Source organism: Stegodyphus dumicola, chromosome 2 (genome assembly GCF_044657685.1).
Source record: "Stegodyphus dumicola isolate Sdum_Otavi_A_Nest chromosome 2, ASM4465768v1".
Classification (NCBI taxonomy): Eukaryota; Metazoa; Arthropoda; class Arachnida; order Araneae; family Eresidae; genus Stegodyphus; species Stegodyphus dumicola.
In genome coordinates, this window is record NC_140769.1 from 170,292,319 (window position 1) to 170,309,829 (window position 17,511).

Genomic DNA, 17,511 nt, shown 5'->3' on the forward strand with positions numbered 1-17,511 from the left:
TTGTAATTTCATAATACATTACAGTATTAAAACAGTACATATGTTTTAATTTTTCTGTGTATCCTTGACGCCTCTCGTAAGTACAAAGCACTTCTCTGTTTTCATTAACAAAATGCATTTTAGGTTAGTTTTGAGTGATATACTAAAGTGATATACTACTTAAGCGTTAGTTAAACATTTCTTGCTGTTTATCTTACGTTTTATTGTACATATACATTTTTATTTATACATACAAGTTGTAATAACTGTTTTCTCTTTTGCTATACCCGTTTTTAGCTTTTTTCGGATTATCAACCGATGGTCGCGCCACCCAATTCCGCGGATAATCGGGAGTGTACTGTATTTCTTAAGGAATTCAAATGGCTGTTTTGTTGTAAAATATAAAGAAACAGAGAGAAAATACGCGCATATATCGTATAATGGACATTTGAACTGATTGCCAAAATAAAATTTTCTTTTTAGTCATGCTTCAAACCATTTCCCCTTTCGGTGGCCATTTAAAAAATAAATAAATAAATAAAATAAATAATAGTTATTTATGTGTAAACATAAATAGCTTATTGAGTGAATGGGTTAAAGAAGCAAAAGTGTAATGTATATCTCCATGGTTTGACGCGATCTGTGAAATCATTCAATCAAAATCACTTCTTTTCTCGTCTCTTACTCGAGGAGGCGTGGCCTCGTCAACCGATGGCCAACGTTCTGTTACTCCAATCCTCAGTTCCTCTCGGAATTCCTTGCTGAAAGGATTTTTTTCGAGCGTTGTCAAGACTGGCGCAAGCATAACATAACTGTGTGTGTTATCGAGCGCTTGATTACGTTTTTGTCCGCGCTACGTCACATCCTTAATTTTGTTCTTTCGTGTTGTATGCAGTGACTACTGGGACAGATTGCTGGAGAAGTCGGGCAGGATTTTTGTCTCGCTTCTTCTCGAAGTGTGGGTGTGTGCAAATTTTTATTGTTATTTTTTTAAACTTCCATGGAATAAATTTCGATGCTACTGAACGAGGTAAGTAATCTGTTTTTTAATTTTTGCTTCCTCTCTTTATTTCCATGTGGTTTTTTGATGATTTCGCCTGCAAAACATTTGTGCTTATATCTGAAAAACTACATGTGAAATCTGGGTTATCCAAGGGTTATGTCTGAAGTGTTCTCTCTCTGTTTCAGGAGAGTAGTAAAAATGTTAAGTTTATGAATATAACGATATTGACTGTCATAATAACCGTGATACTAGCTGAATAAAACCTGTCAGTTTTGAATAATGCAAATATTCTCTAATGCAATGTTTAAATCTGTTGTTAAATGAAAGTTACTCTTAATTCTGTTGTTGCATATTCCTTTTTAAACACATCGGAACATTAGAAAATATGGTAAGATAATTTATCACATATTCGGATAATTTTATTTTAAACGAAAATTTATTTTAATTTACTACGATATTAAAATAATTTCACATCTTACAATATTCTTTCACCATATAAATTACTATTATGTTAGGCCATTTAAAAAGGTTTCGTGTCTCTTAAAATTTCTGTGTGTAGAATTGATTTTTCTTTTCAGCTTTAAATGGAACTTCTAATAGTGTGCAGATTATATTGTATATTTAGGTCGATGGAGACTAGTATATGAAATTAGAATTGTTTTTTATTAAAATTTAGTAATGTTGCAAAGTAATTTTTACATGACAAGAATATTTCGGTTTTATCCTAGTATATGTTATACATGGGATTGGGTGACATTATGATGAGTAGTTAAGACGGTATGTATGATGAGCTGTAAATGAGACACTTTGGTGCTGGCGACAGTTGTTAAAAATCGTGCCAAGGCTTTTACGGATATTTCGTATGGTTCCTTAAATAAACTCAGATCTATTTTTTAGTTTGTAGAGACATTAGGATATTTCGAAGCCGGAGAGATGAAAAATGAGCAATGCCTTCACCGAGAATCGTAGTGCGGACCTCTGGAATACGCACCCAGCATGTACACCATGAAGGTATGTACACCAGATCAGTACACCATGAAGGTGTACGCTAAGGAGGAGGAAGAAATACCTTATAAGTTCTCTGGGTTGAGAATGTTGTTGTTTCAAATGCTCAAACATTTGTAGCTTAATGCATTTGTCAAGAACGGCTACCGCACATCCATCCCACCTTCTTTCTCATCAACCAGAATGTTACTGAAGGCTGGCTATGGGGTGATCGAATTACATCTATGAGAAGTAATCCAAATTTTGATAGAAAAATAACCCGAGGAATACACACATGATGGCTTTACAAGTCTGCAATTTGTTTAATTTTTTGGGAGGAGGAAGTTTCTAAAATTCTGAAGTTATGTGCTTACTTGTGCTTTCCGATTAGTTGAAATAATTGTGGGGCTTTTTACCAAATTTTACTGCATAGAAATAAAAAATACAGCTTATGATTTTTGGATTTTTGACAGAAGTGTTTGTTTCCATACTTTACGTATTAACTGAAACAACTTTTAATAGAGTAATCAGGCTATGACTGGACTTATTTTAATATTTGCGATTTGAATTACGCGCTGGTTTCAAGTATATTTCATTTCAGTCGATTGTGGAGGTTTTAAATTTACAAAATTAATTTTTTAAAGGCATTTCAGTGCAACTAACTTACATCTTGATTAAGACTGATAGAGAAAAAGATACGCATTTGAGATTATAAGAAGAGAATTTTGAAATGTAGCTTTAATCAATCAATTTCAACATGTTCTTTTCCTGATATTTTTCTGAATGTTGGGGACAGATTATAGGGACTTATCTGCTTTAAACGAATTTATTTGTGGATGATTTCTTAGAAAAAGTGCCTCAGGTAAATGGGCTATGAGGAGCGTCAAAAGTGTTTTCAGTGGAAAAGTACTTTTTTAAAATATAATGAAATCAATAAAAATGGCTTTAATATTCAATTTGGAAACGTACCGTTGCAGTGGAAAGCACCGTTTTTAAATATGAAATCAATAGAAATGGCTTTGTGTTCTTGAGTACTTGTGCACTCGCTTGCTTTTCCTTAAACAGTTAACCAAGTGAAATCAAAGCTTACTAAATAATCAAGGATTTAATTTTTAAAAATATTTTTAAAAAATCAAATTAATTTGCATATGTGATGGCACAAGAGAATTATTTAAATTAAATTAAAATTTACTATATTCTTGTGAAACGAACTTGTATATTCTGTTTATATTATATCAATAAAATTTGATAATTATCAAAACATGTCAAACTTTTTTAATATTTCACTTAAAAATTATAAAATAGCCTTATTCTTATTTATAAAGCCTGTTGAGGAATACAGCATAATTTTTTTTAAATGAAGGCTCCCTTCCTGTTTTAAAGATGTATAATGTTGACGCATTTGCATACTTTGAGAGTGCTAATGAATATATATTTCAAAGAAATTAGGCAATGTAGCAATAATAATAATTTGGTATTAAGCTTTTCAATTTTTTATTTATTTGTTACTGTTATTTAAGAATAAAAATCTGCGCGACAGGACTTAAAAGAGCTGTAATACTTAGTCATGAGAAATTTATTTGATTAAATGAATAGAAGATTCTTTTATTTTTGTTTCGCTGCAACAGTTTTTAATAACTTTTTGTTTAAATATTTTTTTTTTCTCTCTTCAAGTTGGGCAAGGAAGATGTGTTTAGAAAACGTTCACAAGTGTTATCAAACCTTTGCCGAGCGCGATCTTTAAGATAGTTTCTTCACACATATTCTGGTATCTGATAACAAAATTATTAATGTGTTCACGTATATTCAGGCATCTGATAAAAAATTATCTGTTATCATGAAAAGGATTGAATACTTCAATAAATGTCCTTGTCTAGTATGTGCGTGACCGGAGAGGGAAAAAAAAGCTCATTAAAGAGCATTCTTTAGGTACTGTTTAAAAAGGGTTGCTATAAATTATAAAAATCTTTTACTTTATATAGGTATCCACGGTAATTGCTGTGAGCTTTTTTATATTGGTTTTAAGTTTTAAATGCAGAATAGTCGAAAAAATTTATTTAGCATAGTAACAGAAAGTGTAAAATATGAGCACAATTACATTACTTCGTCAATTCCAAATGGTGGCTGTTTCACATAAAGCGTATAAATAAAATACATGCAAATTTGATTAAAAAAAAAAAGGATTGTTGCTGCATACAGTTGCCATTTAAAGTGTTCGTATTCAAAGTTAGTTCTGGAAGTAAATTGGATTCACAGTTATTGAATTCTAAAATATCGTTAATCTCTCCATCTGTGGCTTGGATTGTGTTGGAGCAACTCCTCCTAGATTTGCTCACAGACACCCCTAGACATAGATTTAAGGGTTGTTGTTTGAAGTCTATTGCTTATTGTAACAAATGTCAGCCAGTGTCCGTAACGTGAATTCTGGTGTACTCTTTTTCATCGCATTGAGATAAGAAAAATAAGCCTTTATCACCATTTTCTGTATTAAGTGGAAACACAGTCAACTCCCTTTTAACGACAGGCCGATTTACCGACCTGTTTTAAAAAAGATCGATTTACCGACCCGTTGTTCACTATTTTATGAATTAAATAAAAATACAGACAACTGCTTTTCTATATGCGTATTGACCAGCTTGTGGATTTATCGGGCATTGTCCCGTATTTTGCCCTTGTTGGAAAATATTTTCGCCATATCTCTCTACCATATTTCTATTCTGTGGGAAGGTTTACTTTCTAGTGCACAGTGTTGACAATCTGGCTCTATCTGGTACCTTTTAAGACATTCGTATGGGGTAAACATCCATTTTGTTGCACCTTGTCCTACCTTTTTGTCGCCCTTTGTCTTACCATTTTGTCAATCGTTCCTCATCAACAGGAATTTGGATACTGTCTTATTTTCCTGAAGTATAATTGCTAGTCCAGAATATTGTGGTCGACGCAAAGGAGGTATTTTCTTTCCGATTCAATGGTGGCGGTCATTGACTCCAACGAACAGTAGTTTTAAGTAAGCCTTTTGAATTTTAGATATGATATTATTCCGTACAGTACAGATATTTCAGAAATATTCAGGGACGAATATTAGAATATTTCAGGAAAATTCTGTAGTATTCCAATCAACTACTATAAAAAACGCATAGAATATTCCCAGAAATATTCAAGAGGATAATCTTTACATCTCCTTCGTATGTTTCAGAAATTTATGCTATAAATAGAAAGCAAATATATTTCCTTTGTTCTTGCATACAAGAAACTATGACAACTGACTCTTCTCCAAGGTTTGATACATTTTTTAAGAATATGCCAAAGATTTTTCACAGTTTAGAAGTATGTTCCATGAAATATCCCTGGAACGTTTCACCCATATTTCTCCCGATAGGTTGGAAGAATGTTTCAACTTCGAATGTACTTGGAACGTTGAAAATCATTCCAAATCGCTTGTGAATGTTATGAGATGATGTAGAATGAAAAAATATATCCTTGAGATGTACTATATTAGATACATTATTAAGTTGCATATAGAGGAATAATTTCATTGCCTTTATTAAGCTTATAAAATATTGCTATGCTGTAATTTTAACTTTTTTTCATTGAAATTAATTTTGAGATAAAGCAGGATTTATTTTCTTCATTATAAACTTGCGGACATTAGGAAGATGCGGGGGTTACTTTCTAAAATTAGAAGTGCGGGGGAGCCCTATGGAAGACCGTAAGCAAAGAGGAACAAGAGTAAATAAATAAAATAAAATGACTATTATTAAACTCATTAGTAATTTTAAAATTAAATAGTTAAATTAAATAGTTAATTATTATCAAATTAATTAATAGCTATTTAATTAATGTTTAAAAATTGTTATTTAATCAATAATTATTATATAATTAAATAATTAAAATTAAATTAAATGTAAAGAGATGAATTAAAATTTAATAAGCGATTTTAATATAATTTTATTGCTAAAAACAAAATTTTGAGATAAAAGTTCTACTGAAATTTTTATTCAATTACATAAAAGAAGTGCCGCAACCTTCTTATTTAGGGCTCCGGTGCGCTCCGGCTAGAATTACGATTTATTTCAAAAACTAAGAAGCATCGGAGCCGGTTGGCTCCGGCGCAATTTAAGCTCTGATCGCAGGGGGAAAAAAGTTATTTTATCATCGCAAAAATTAAATATACTTAAAATATAGCTGATGAAAATTAAAATAATGCTAAAAAGAGGAAGCAACTGAATGAGGGCGTGAGGGTATGAGTGAGTGAAAACAAAAAATGAGGGAAATCTTGGTGAGAGAGAACGTTTTCTTTGACTGCGGCTCTTTGCTGATATAATTATAGCCATCAAGCGGATGTGTGTCAAGGGTAAAATGAGTTCTGAATCTGACTCCTAAGGATGAATGCAAAGTTGCTGGTTACGCTTTTCGTACCCCCGTATTTGATTACATTAGTGGATACTCTGGGAAAACGATGTATAGGACGTGCTTGAGCAGTTTATCTCAGTATTTCACTCTTATTGTACTCGCTGTCACTTAACACACATTTAAGAACACAAATTTGCCTTTCTGCGAAGATAACTAACTGTAACCACCGATAACAATACACTAGATACGATGGCATGGCGAGAAATTTACGCGTTCCTAAACAATCTCCTGAGCCTTTCTTAAAGGGAAAGGTTTCCGCATGTGAGTGAGGGGACTTGAACGTCTTATGTTCTCATAAGCTTGTATTTCTAGGGAAATAGAGTATTGCAAGATCTGCTTATTGTTAAACTAAAACGTTAGGAATTCAAAAAATTTTTTTTTCTTGAAATTGTGGCTCAGTTTTATAAAAAGATGTACCGAAGCTCATCTTATTTAGGGCTTCGATGCGCTCCGGCTAGAATTGTAATTTATCTTAAAAATTCAGAAGTACCGGAGCCGGCGCAATTTAAGCACTGGGAAGATGTGATCCGATTTTTCATTTACACTTAAGACATTTGTCCCGATTTGTTCGTCAGAAAATGTGGCAAAACTAGTATTAGCTTCAGTTTTTAATGCATAATATTCGGAGGCGGAGCACACATTTTTTTCCCTCTAAAATTAAAAAAACAATCCTATGAAAAGTTTATTTAATATAATAGACGTATATGTGCGCGAGTTTGAAATCTGATGTTGATACCACATGACTTGCACGGCCTATTAAATTATGCACATTTTTTGCTGCATTTCATTTAAACTTACCTGTATTTCCTCGAATTTCATTAGAGATATATTTCTCATTCAGTTAATTCATTTGTCCCTTTCGTGGCAAGGCAGAAATACATAAAAACTCAAAACATCTTCATTAAAAATTGTAAAATACTGAAAAACATTAAATATCAAATGCCGCTAAAACAGTTTAAATTTTTTTTTTTACAATTAAAATTACAGTTTCTACGCAAAAACAAGCAATTCGGCCAGCGAGCAGGAAGACAGATTTTTTTTCGGTGCACAAAGCTGAAAGTTTACTTTTGGTCCCACTCGGCAAAAACACACTGAATTTGGTGCAGAAACTGATTTAATTCTTTGTTCTATTAGGAGTTTCTAATGTAAACAAATGGCGGCTTCCTAATAAACAGCAGCAGTAGTTGCAGAATTATCAACAATTGAAAAGTTTAAGAGGTGATAGATCTAACGAGGTCGCCATTTGTTAACGCTTGAAACTTTTAGTAGGATAGTGAAGTCAGTTGGTGCACTTCACTGTCTTTTGCCGAATGCGACCAAAAGTTAACTCTCTATTTTGTGCATCGAAAATATTGTCTTCGTGCCGTTTGGCTGAATTGCTTGTTTTGGCGTAGAAACTCTTAATTTTAAATGTAAAAATTGTTTTTAAAACTGTTTCCAACCGTATTTGGTATTTTAGGTTCTTCTGTATTTTACAATTTTTTAATGAAGATGTTTTGAGTTTTTCTGTATTTTTTCTTTACCGCGCAACATGAATTGAATTGATTGAGTGGGAAGTATATCTGTATTGAAATTCGAAGAAATGATTTAATTTAAAGGCTGTACAAAGTCATGTAGTATCCACATCAGATATTTTAAAATTGGTACAGTAACGGCTTTATTCCAGATTGAGGAGACCTCACCTCCTCTCAATTTCGATTAAGAAGTTATACTTGCAGTATGGCAAAGATATGATAAGTTTTAAAATATGTGGAGGATATTTTCACAGGAAACATATTTTGTTAATTTATCTAATAAAAATTTATTTGTAATACGCTAAACCTAATGAATAGCGACGTTTCTTATGCATACCAGGTATTGCGATAACGTAAAATGTATATAGATGTATTTGAGAAATCAGAATTCGCTCCCAAAATATTTTAAAAGTTCTTTGTTTCGAAATTTAATAAATTTACTGAGGGGATAGGACTTATAAGAAAGGATTCTTTGTAAAACTTTCCATATTAGTCCTTTTCTCTCTCAGTCTTTAAGGAAGTCTAATCTATTTATTGCAGATAAATTAGTCTGCTTAGTAAGTACAAAATAATCTGCCTTATGGTATTGATAGACTGCAGTAAAGACATACCCGTGTAATGAACTGAAGTGGCTTGTTAAGCTTTGCCAGCAAGCGAATACAGTGTCTTATTGTTGTCTTCGGTCACTGTTACAGCTTTTAGAATCATTTCCTTATTATCAGTGATAACCAAGATTATCTCTGCGAAAGAGCTGGCCGTCGTAATATGTTCTTGAATTTTGTTTGAACGGTTATTTTATTTGATGGCAGTAATTCAGTATCTCCACTTATTTTAGAACGCGCTAAGTCACGTTTTATGGCCTTTTTGCTTTGACTTTATGGAAAGTTGAGAGCTAGTGATCGTAAATCTGCCGATACTCATTTAGTGTGGCCATCAAATGTGAGAAGTGGACTTACAGCTTTTCTACTTAAGGCAAATGTTTTTGTTTTTCTTTCGTAGTTTTATGAATTTTATTTAGTCTTAACGAGTTTTCAGTAATATTTTCTGTGCTTTTTTTTGGCTTTAATTGAGTGATTTTGTTTGGGTATATAAGATGAATGAATTTCGTGTACACCTTGCGTATCTGTATAAAATACCGAGGCCTCTCTGAAATTTTTTGGATAAGCGCAGACGATAAGTGGCAGAAGAAAATTAACTGTTAGACTTCCGAATATGAACTATTTTAGACGAGCAGACGATTTTTTATTGGCCATGTACAGCCATTAGGATTTTTTGGAGCAGGCAAGATGAAAAATGACCAAACGCCGTCGCCGGGAATTCAACCACGGACCTCTGGAATACCAGCTCATCGTGCAGAACCACTACACCACGAAGGCACGCTAGAAAAGCGAGAGAAATACCTTATATGCTCCTCTTTTTAAAAGGCAACTGGGGTTTTTAGGGGTCCAATCGCCAATTCTTGGGTGTGGAGAATCCTCATCCAACACCCTTTTAGTTCAGGCCCCACTGTAGAGACATTAGGATTTCTTTGGAAGCAGGAAAGATGAAAAATTAGTAACCGCCTTCGCCGGGAATCGAACCACGACCTCTGGAATACCGGCCCAGCGTGCAGAACCACTACACCACGAAGGCACGCTAAGAAGGCGGGAGAAATACCTTATAGCCAATTCAAGTTATTTAGCGAAGAATAAATTTTAGGCAGAAGGAAAAATGGAGTTGATGCGAAAATATAATCGCGCAATGATTTTCTATGATTTTAAAGTGGGATTAAATCAAGAAGAATGTTCTCAACGTCTACAATTAGCATTTGAAAATGAAGGTCTATGTCTTGGTATTGTATTCGGATGGCTTACAGAAATTCCTGAATTTCGCAACTCTCTTCAGAATGAAGAACATGCTGGTGTCAGCAGTAATCCTGGATAATGTGTCTGCTCTAAAGAAGATGTTAATCGATGATAGTTGCTGCACCTACCAAATGATACATAAGAACTTAACATTGCATCTTCCACCATACATAAAATTATTCATGAATAATTGCATATGAAAAAACTAGTTTGCCTTTGGGTTTCTCATATTTTATCTGAGGATCTAAAAGAGGAGCGTGTCAGAATTATTAAAAAAAAGAACCCTTAAATTACTTAAAGATGGTGGCCGCTGCATAATTTCTTAAATCATAACTGGTGATGAAACGTACTTACTAATTTTTGACGTTTCGCCACATCAAGAAAGTAATGTATAGGTCTTTCAAAATGATCCCACGCCGACAATGGTGAATAGACAACGTGCCATGAAAAAAGTAATGTACGGCGTTTTCTTCAGAAGGTACAGGACTGGCCAAAGCTATCTAGCTGGAATGACAGTCACAGAAGACTGTTGCACTACTAGTGTCTTCCTGAAATTCTTTTAAGAAGTGAATGTTATGCTCTACCGTGACAGAGCATCTTGTCATTCAGCAAGATTGACCGTCAAAACACATCAGAATGATAAAACATCCATCCCATTCACTCGATCTAACTGTATGTGACTTTTGGCTACTTTTTAATCTAAAAAAGAACTTACATGGACATCATTTTCATTCCGAAGATAAGATTGAGGAGGCTATAAATGCATTTCCGATTCCAAGAAATGAAAGCCTTGAGGCATTTAATCTTTGGAAAATTCACCTACGGAAGTGCATTGTTACTGGAGGAGACTACTTTGAATACTTCTAAAATTTCATAAGTCTAACTTTAAAAGGCCTATGTGTATTTAAAAAATCAATATAGAAAATCTGCATTTATTGTTTGCATTATATGCTTAAATAATTAATTAAATTATTGCAAGTTTTATTCGTTGAATCAAATTTTGCTATTTCTGTACTTACGTATTTTTCCATCGGTTTTTTCTTGTAAACAAAAACTGTCCTCAAGCAGGGCGATTTACTTCAATAATAGATAAGAGTAACGTCTCAAACACTGGATTTTCACTGGTTTTATGGAATCGCCGATCCTCAATAAGCAGTTAAGTTTTTATATACAGTAGGATATAAGTAAACTGTTATTTCTCTGTTTTTCGCTTGAATTTAAGCTGTTCTCGATATTCACTTTTTTGTCCGTATAGCTCTTCAAGTAAAAGGATGTTATCACCAAATGTTTTCACCATGTATTATTTTTAAAGAAATAATATAACGAATATAAAACATACGTGGCACACATAACATCATTGAGAATTTTAAAAATATGCGGTGTTTTTAAGTGTTTTGGGATTTTTGCTATTGAATTTTATGCGGCATAAGAGCGAAGAAAGGGATGTTTAAAAATAAAAGCTTAAAAGGCAAAAGATAATAAAAAGACTGAAAAAGTTGTGTAAGTCATCATACTAAGGAAACAGAACATTGAAATGATGAATTGAGAAATACCTCCATGAAAATTTTTAATTTAGATAAAGAAAAATATTAATTAAAATGAAATTTAAGTAAATTCCTGGCTCTTTAAAACAAAGTTGGGTATAAAGAAGATCATTTGTGTAAAATTAAATTAAATTTTAAAATCAATTATTCTTTAAGAATGGTAGACTGAAAAAGATGCTCCAAAACTCCTATCTACAAAAAATTTGAATAACTTTGTAGATAGGAGTAAAAAAATGCATAAAGTTGAATTTTAGATTTTTAAATTTTGGAATTTAAAATTACAGAAAAAGGAAGTAAAGAAACTTGTGTTAGAAAAGTAAAAAGTCTTCACGTCATGGGCTTATCATGACGGCTATGAATATATAAGGCCCTTGTTTAATAACAGAATAGTAATTAAGACACAATAACACGCCGAATAAATACTAATTCAGATTCACGCTGATTTTTGTTGTTTGACTTCTGAACAGAATAGTAATTAAGAGAAAAAATAAATAAAAAAGTGAATAAAAAATAAAACCCTATAAAACAGCCTTCTTTATCTTTCGGACCTTTCAGATAAAACAATTCATACTTTTAAAATGTATTATAAGGTGTAGACTACTCCAGATTTCTTTAATAGACTATTATTGAATTTTAAAGGAATTTCATGTACTTTTAAAATGTAGGTGAGAGTTAGATTTTCTTCTTTTTGTGTTTCTATTTCAGCGTAAACTTTTTTAATTCTGCTATTTTGGTTAATAATAGTATTTGCAATAACGTTCTTAGATATGTTGGAGTTCCAGTTTATAAGTTTACTAGTAAAAAAATTAAAATCTTTTCTTTTGTCAAAAAGTTGAATTTCTGTTAGATTATGAATACTTAGATCAAGATAAAATATATTTATTTTGAAAGCGAATGCAATGCTGAGACTAACTAAGCTAACATTTGGCTAAGAACGCAACCCGATCTTGGTCAACGAAAGTACTTTAGATAAGAATATCTTATTGCACATAGTAAAGAAACAGAGTTCCAAAATGCTGTAGCGCTAATACAGCGCACATCGAGTGGACGCATCAAATCTCTCGGGCGCCGAAACGGCACCGCTCGAGTGCAGAGAGTTAATTGAAGAATTTCCTATTTTTTTGTTCACCTTTTGCACTTTCAATAATCAGATCTTTCTTCGCGTTGAAAAGGCGTTTCTTATTTTACATTTTCGATAGTTACGTCTCTGTAATTAGTCTAGCACTTTTTAATATTCTCACTAACGGAAATGCTCCGCTTGCCTAAACCTTTGCACTTAGCACATGGAGGAGGTTCGTTACCGTGAAGTTTAACTTCCGCTTACCTGTTTGGTTACTGAGCCTTCTCTGCCCTCTAGAATCTTTTAATGGTCTTTGTTTTGAACTGCTGTTTTATTGGTGATTGTGCAATTGGACTGTTAACCACTGATGACGCAGATTCGCTGGCTTTTATGAGCAAGCTGGTGGTTAACTTCTTAGGAAGCTTACACGTGCTTTTGATCTCCTTTTATGGCAAAACTATGTAAGTTGATAAACACTGTATTTATCTGAGAAGCATAAGTTGTATTTTTTAATTTATCATTTTATTTTTCTATTTGGCGACAGCCACTGTTTTATTATAGCAGAGTTTATAATGATAGTATCTGCGAAGGAAAATAGAAAGTTAAAAGCATTAAAACTTAGTTAAAAACATTTCTTACAAAAAATATATATATTTGAACATTTTAATTAAGCAATCAAATAAATAAATCTTAAAAATATATTGTTATTCGAAATTTGTTACCGGTAATATGGAGAAAACCTTAGCAAACGAATGCTTGGTTATAAAAATATGAGATTGTTGTTTATTCTGTGTAGGAAAAACTCTTCTATTTCACATCAGATAACATTTATTGAAGTTTGGATTTGATATTTTAATATTGATTTATAGATTCAGAATGAAATTGTTTTGTAACTGCACTGTTCTGCTTTATGTGACCAAAAAAATTTAGATAGCAAGAGCGTTTAAGTCCTAGAAGACAACAAGCTTTTTGCATAAGATTCAAACAAGTATACTATAATTTCTGTACGCATACACTTTCTTTGTATATGCTCGATTTGGTAAGTGAGTTACAAAACAGAAGTAAAGTTTAGGAAAGTAAGAAAGAAGTAAACAGAAGTGCATCAAAAATATACTAGGCATATTATGAATATAAATGGCGTTTTCAATTTTTAATTTATAGCCTTATTTTTGACTCCATTAGTGATCCGTCTGCAATATTACTTTCGAAAACAATTTGAAATAATAATAGGTGGCCATGGTGCCAAACGCATCCCAAACTGGGCTTTCTATTGTATCATCAGTGATGTCATTCGGTAGAGCCTTACAAATACATTATTATTCGATGAAAGGGTTAGGTCGATCTATAAAACCATTGGTTCGGAATTCCCTCTGTCACTCTCTCTTTTTACTTATGTCAGAATGCCATTTTCCGTTTTTTCCTTTGTTGTCTTAAAATGGATCATTTCAAATAATATAGGTGTATGCAAAGTTAAGGCTTATTGTATTTATTAAATAATAAAATATTTCTATTGGTTTTGGTTACATGACGCAGATGTTTAGTGTTTTTTAGATGTCTGAACATTTTTAATTTCTCATCGGGGGGGGGGGGGAAGTATCCTGTGTTCAATGACAATATTTCATACAGTTGAATTTAATCTGAATTTGTTGCTAGCGGACATTTAAATTATAAACTACTTACAGAGCAGTATTTAGTAGAAATTGATTTTTTACTAGTGCATATTACACTAGTAAAAAATTAATAACTAAAATTAAAAAATCTTTTTTATGTATTTAAATATATAGAAAAATAAAAATAAATAATTATAAAAGATACAGAGATTCCGTTTTAGGTACATTTGCTTGGTTTTAGATTATAAGTAAAATTTTATACAATAAATAAAAACTTAGATCTGTATGAGACAGAAACACACTAAATGTTAAATATTAATACTAAGAAAAAATAATCTGATGTGACCAGCACATGAGATCCTACCAATTCCACGTTAAGACTTGAAATTTGCATAATAGCAGCGAGCTTTTTAAATAAACGATGACTTCTCTTGTTAATCATTTTTAAATAAAATATAATTTGTTTTTAAACTTTATGGGCCAGTATTAATTATAAACACTTCACTTGTTACTCTATTTTCCCATGCAGTAGGCAATGATAAGTATGTGTGCTCATGTAGGATTTCGGTTTCACATATCAAAGACGTAACGATCGCGAAAGTTTTTAAAAGCAGCATATTTTCAGAATTCCGGATAAAATGTTAAGTGTTACCATACCTATCTTTTCTTATTCTTTGTATTATTTATATTTGCTATATTATTTCTTTAAAAATAATACATATCGATAACATTTAATGACTACATCCTTTTATATGAAAAATGAGCTGACACAAGGGTGAAATGAACACAAAATTAAGGATTGACTAATAAATTTATTTAGTTGCTTCGTAACGAAAGCTTGTGTTCATAATGAGCATATTCTCGCTGCTTTTAGCGTAATTCCAAGAATACATTTAATGCTTATAAATGTAATATCTTGTTCTCAATCACATGCTTAATTTTAATACCAAATTTGAGAAGTTTTAGATTATCTCCTTATTTACTTTTGTACGAAAATCTGTTCAGAGCTTCAAGTAAAGCGTCTCCTCCGGTTTATCAATTTTAGCCGACATCTAATATGTTGTTCCCGTTGATATAAAAGTCTTATATACTGAATTTGAAAAGGTTTGGATTATATTTTAATGTAGTATTTCATTAAAAACTTTTATGGGCTTCAAATAATAAGTAACCAAATCTTGTTCTCCATTAAAGACTGTTATGTGTTTCCTATAAAAAAACCACTTTCGGTTGTCCAGTTTTTACCGAAAATCTAGTCACTTTTTATATAAATGTAGAAAGAATAGAAATTTTTGGAAGTTTAATTAAATAGTTACCTTGCACGAAAAATTCTTTCTCAGACATCACAGACAGACAATTATTGTAAAAATAGTGAAAACTTATTGTTGGGACCCCAATCCGTGCTTACGCTACCGAATTTTTGGATGGAGAACATTACCTGCCTTACCTATGTATATAAGTTTGCTGGATGTTATATATATATAGTGAAAACGTGTTGTGGGGACCCTAATTCGTGTTCACTGAAAAATCACCATTGAATATTTAAACCGGAAACATTACCTCCCTTACCTATGTGTACAGCAGAGGTGCAAATGAAATATGTATGTGGTAAATTAAAACTACCCAATGTCCAGAAGAAAGTAATAATTTTTATTTAATTTCTTTTTACAAAATCAGCAGACATTTGTTTGCATTTGAAACCAGTTTTACAATTTTTAACGTGATTTAAATATGGAAAAGTTTTTGGGAAAGTTTAGTTGCGGCTGTCGAACTTTTTGGCATTCTTACATGCACCTCTTACTGGAATTAACTTTGGCCACCCCTGGTATATAGATTGGTGGGAAAATTGTGACTGCCCTTTTTCTCTCTAGTGAAGCTGTCAAGTACATATGCACGTTTCTTGTGCTACGAAGTCTTGCAAATTGTGAGTGCCCTTTTTCTCCCTAGTGAAGCTGTCAAGTACATATGCACGTTTCTGGTGCTACGAAGTCTTGCTGATGTAAACCGGTCTTTACGAGCTTCAAGTGAAGTACCACTTCCGACTGTTTCCTTTTACCCAGACTCTAATCTGTTCTTTTTATGACTGTAGAGAGCGTAAGTACGGGAAATGGAAATTTTGGAAGTTTCATACAAGAGTTATCGTAGACGGAAAAAAAAAAAATCTCTTCATACACAGACAGACCCCAATTCGTGCTTATTCATTGACAACTTGTTGAATTTTTGAAGCTGAAAACATTATCTCCTTCGCGTATAAAGGTGGGCAGGAGGTGAAAATCCAATGTCCATAATATATCGCAGTAAGGAACATGTGTCATCTGTCATCGGTAAAGCTTTGCGATGTATAAGATTTAAACAAACTACTCGACGATATAACAGAAGTGTGTTCCCACTCGCAATATATTTATTTTGAATTTAATCAACTAACTCAGCGGATCTAAGAAATGTGTTGCCGCTGTCCGAGTTAAAATACTTTTATATTCCTCTTGACAGTATTTTGTCCTTCAGCAAAGCATAATATACTAATTTTTATTTCTAAACAAACTACTCGACGATATAACAGAAGTGTGTTGTCACTCGCAATATATTTGTTTTGAATTTAATCAACTAACTCAGCGGATTTAAGAAATATGTTGCCGCTGTCCGAGTTAAAATACATTTTTTACTCCTTTCATACTAAAAACAGTCACTACTCCCTTCTTCATTCGTCTGGATTTTCGAACAGCTACCGTTTATTCTGAGCTTTAGTCGGAACGAGATAATATAGTAGCTAAGTTTCGTCATTTGTCACAATGCATTTTTCACATAGGGAGAGAATTCCAAATTTTGTTTTCAGTGTTTCAAGGCAAGGCGCCATGAAATATGACGCTATATAATGGTCAGTTAAGTTAGGCGGCACTCAAAGGATACGAAGCTTTCTAACTTCAAGCTTCTAAAGTACCATTTGAGTTTCTAACCAGTTATTTTATGGTAAATTGCTATCCTATGAGCCTAATTTCCATTTCTCTGCCAGAATGTAAATTTCTACCTCGCTCGATATTCAAATAAGGTAGAAAGTAAAGACTGCTAAGGCAGGTGTTTAGAGGTTAAAATCGGAGTGTGTTCTGCCTGCTTGAAGATCATGTTGCTAACTTTGATTTCTCCCGTGGTTAATATATTTTAATGATTTATAATGTTCAGATACTATCGAAAATTATTTATATTATTTCCTGTGGATGATTTTGTATGTCACAGGTTACTTTAAAAAGAATTGATTGAAACGCAGAATTTTGTTCAGCTGCATTTATTTCGTTATACATTTGAAAAAAAGAAGTGTAAATACCGTATTTACGCGAATCTAATGCGCATCGTTTTTGGCCAAATGTAGTATTCAAAATTGGGTTGCGCATTAGATTCGATGGCGCATTAGATTCGAGTGCAAAGTTCGCCGATTACGTCAGCAGTTCGCCGATGAAGTCAACCAAATTTAAATCGTAACAAGGGATTACTGTATTACATATTATTAACAAGTATTATTAACAAGGGATTATCGTTACATTTATCATTGACACATTATTGCATAGAGG

At 32.6% G+C, this 17,511-nt stretch overlaps 1 protein-coding gene across 7 annotated transcripts in view; it reads left to right on the top strand.

The window, feature by feature from the left end:
- Positions 1-17,511, top strand: part of pnut (septin 7-like protein pnut) — a 198,347-nt gene that overhangs the window by 22,087 nt on the left and 158,749 nt on the right. For 2 of the 7 annotated variants that reach the window (XR_015039653.1, XM_085811437.1), the window contains exon 1: positions 773-1,009. The exons of 1 other annotated variant lie outside the window; for it this stretch is intronic. Coding sequence is in view for 5 of the 6 variants with exons in the window: in XM_085811437.1 (XP_085667563.1) it covers positions 995-1,009 (15 nt within the window). In the remaining variant the exon portion in view is untranslated. Of the gene's footprint in view, positions 1-771; positions 1,010-17,511 lie in introns of those variants that run through there. 4 more of the 7 variants (XM_085811435.1, XM_085811436.1, XM_085811441.1 and 1 more) reach the window with 4 other exon arrangements.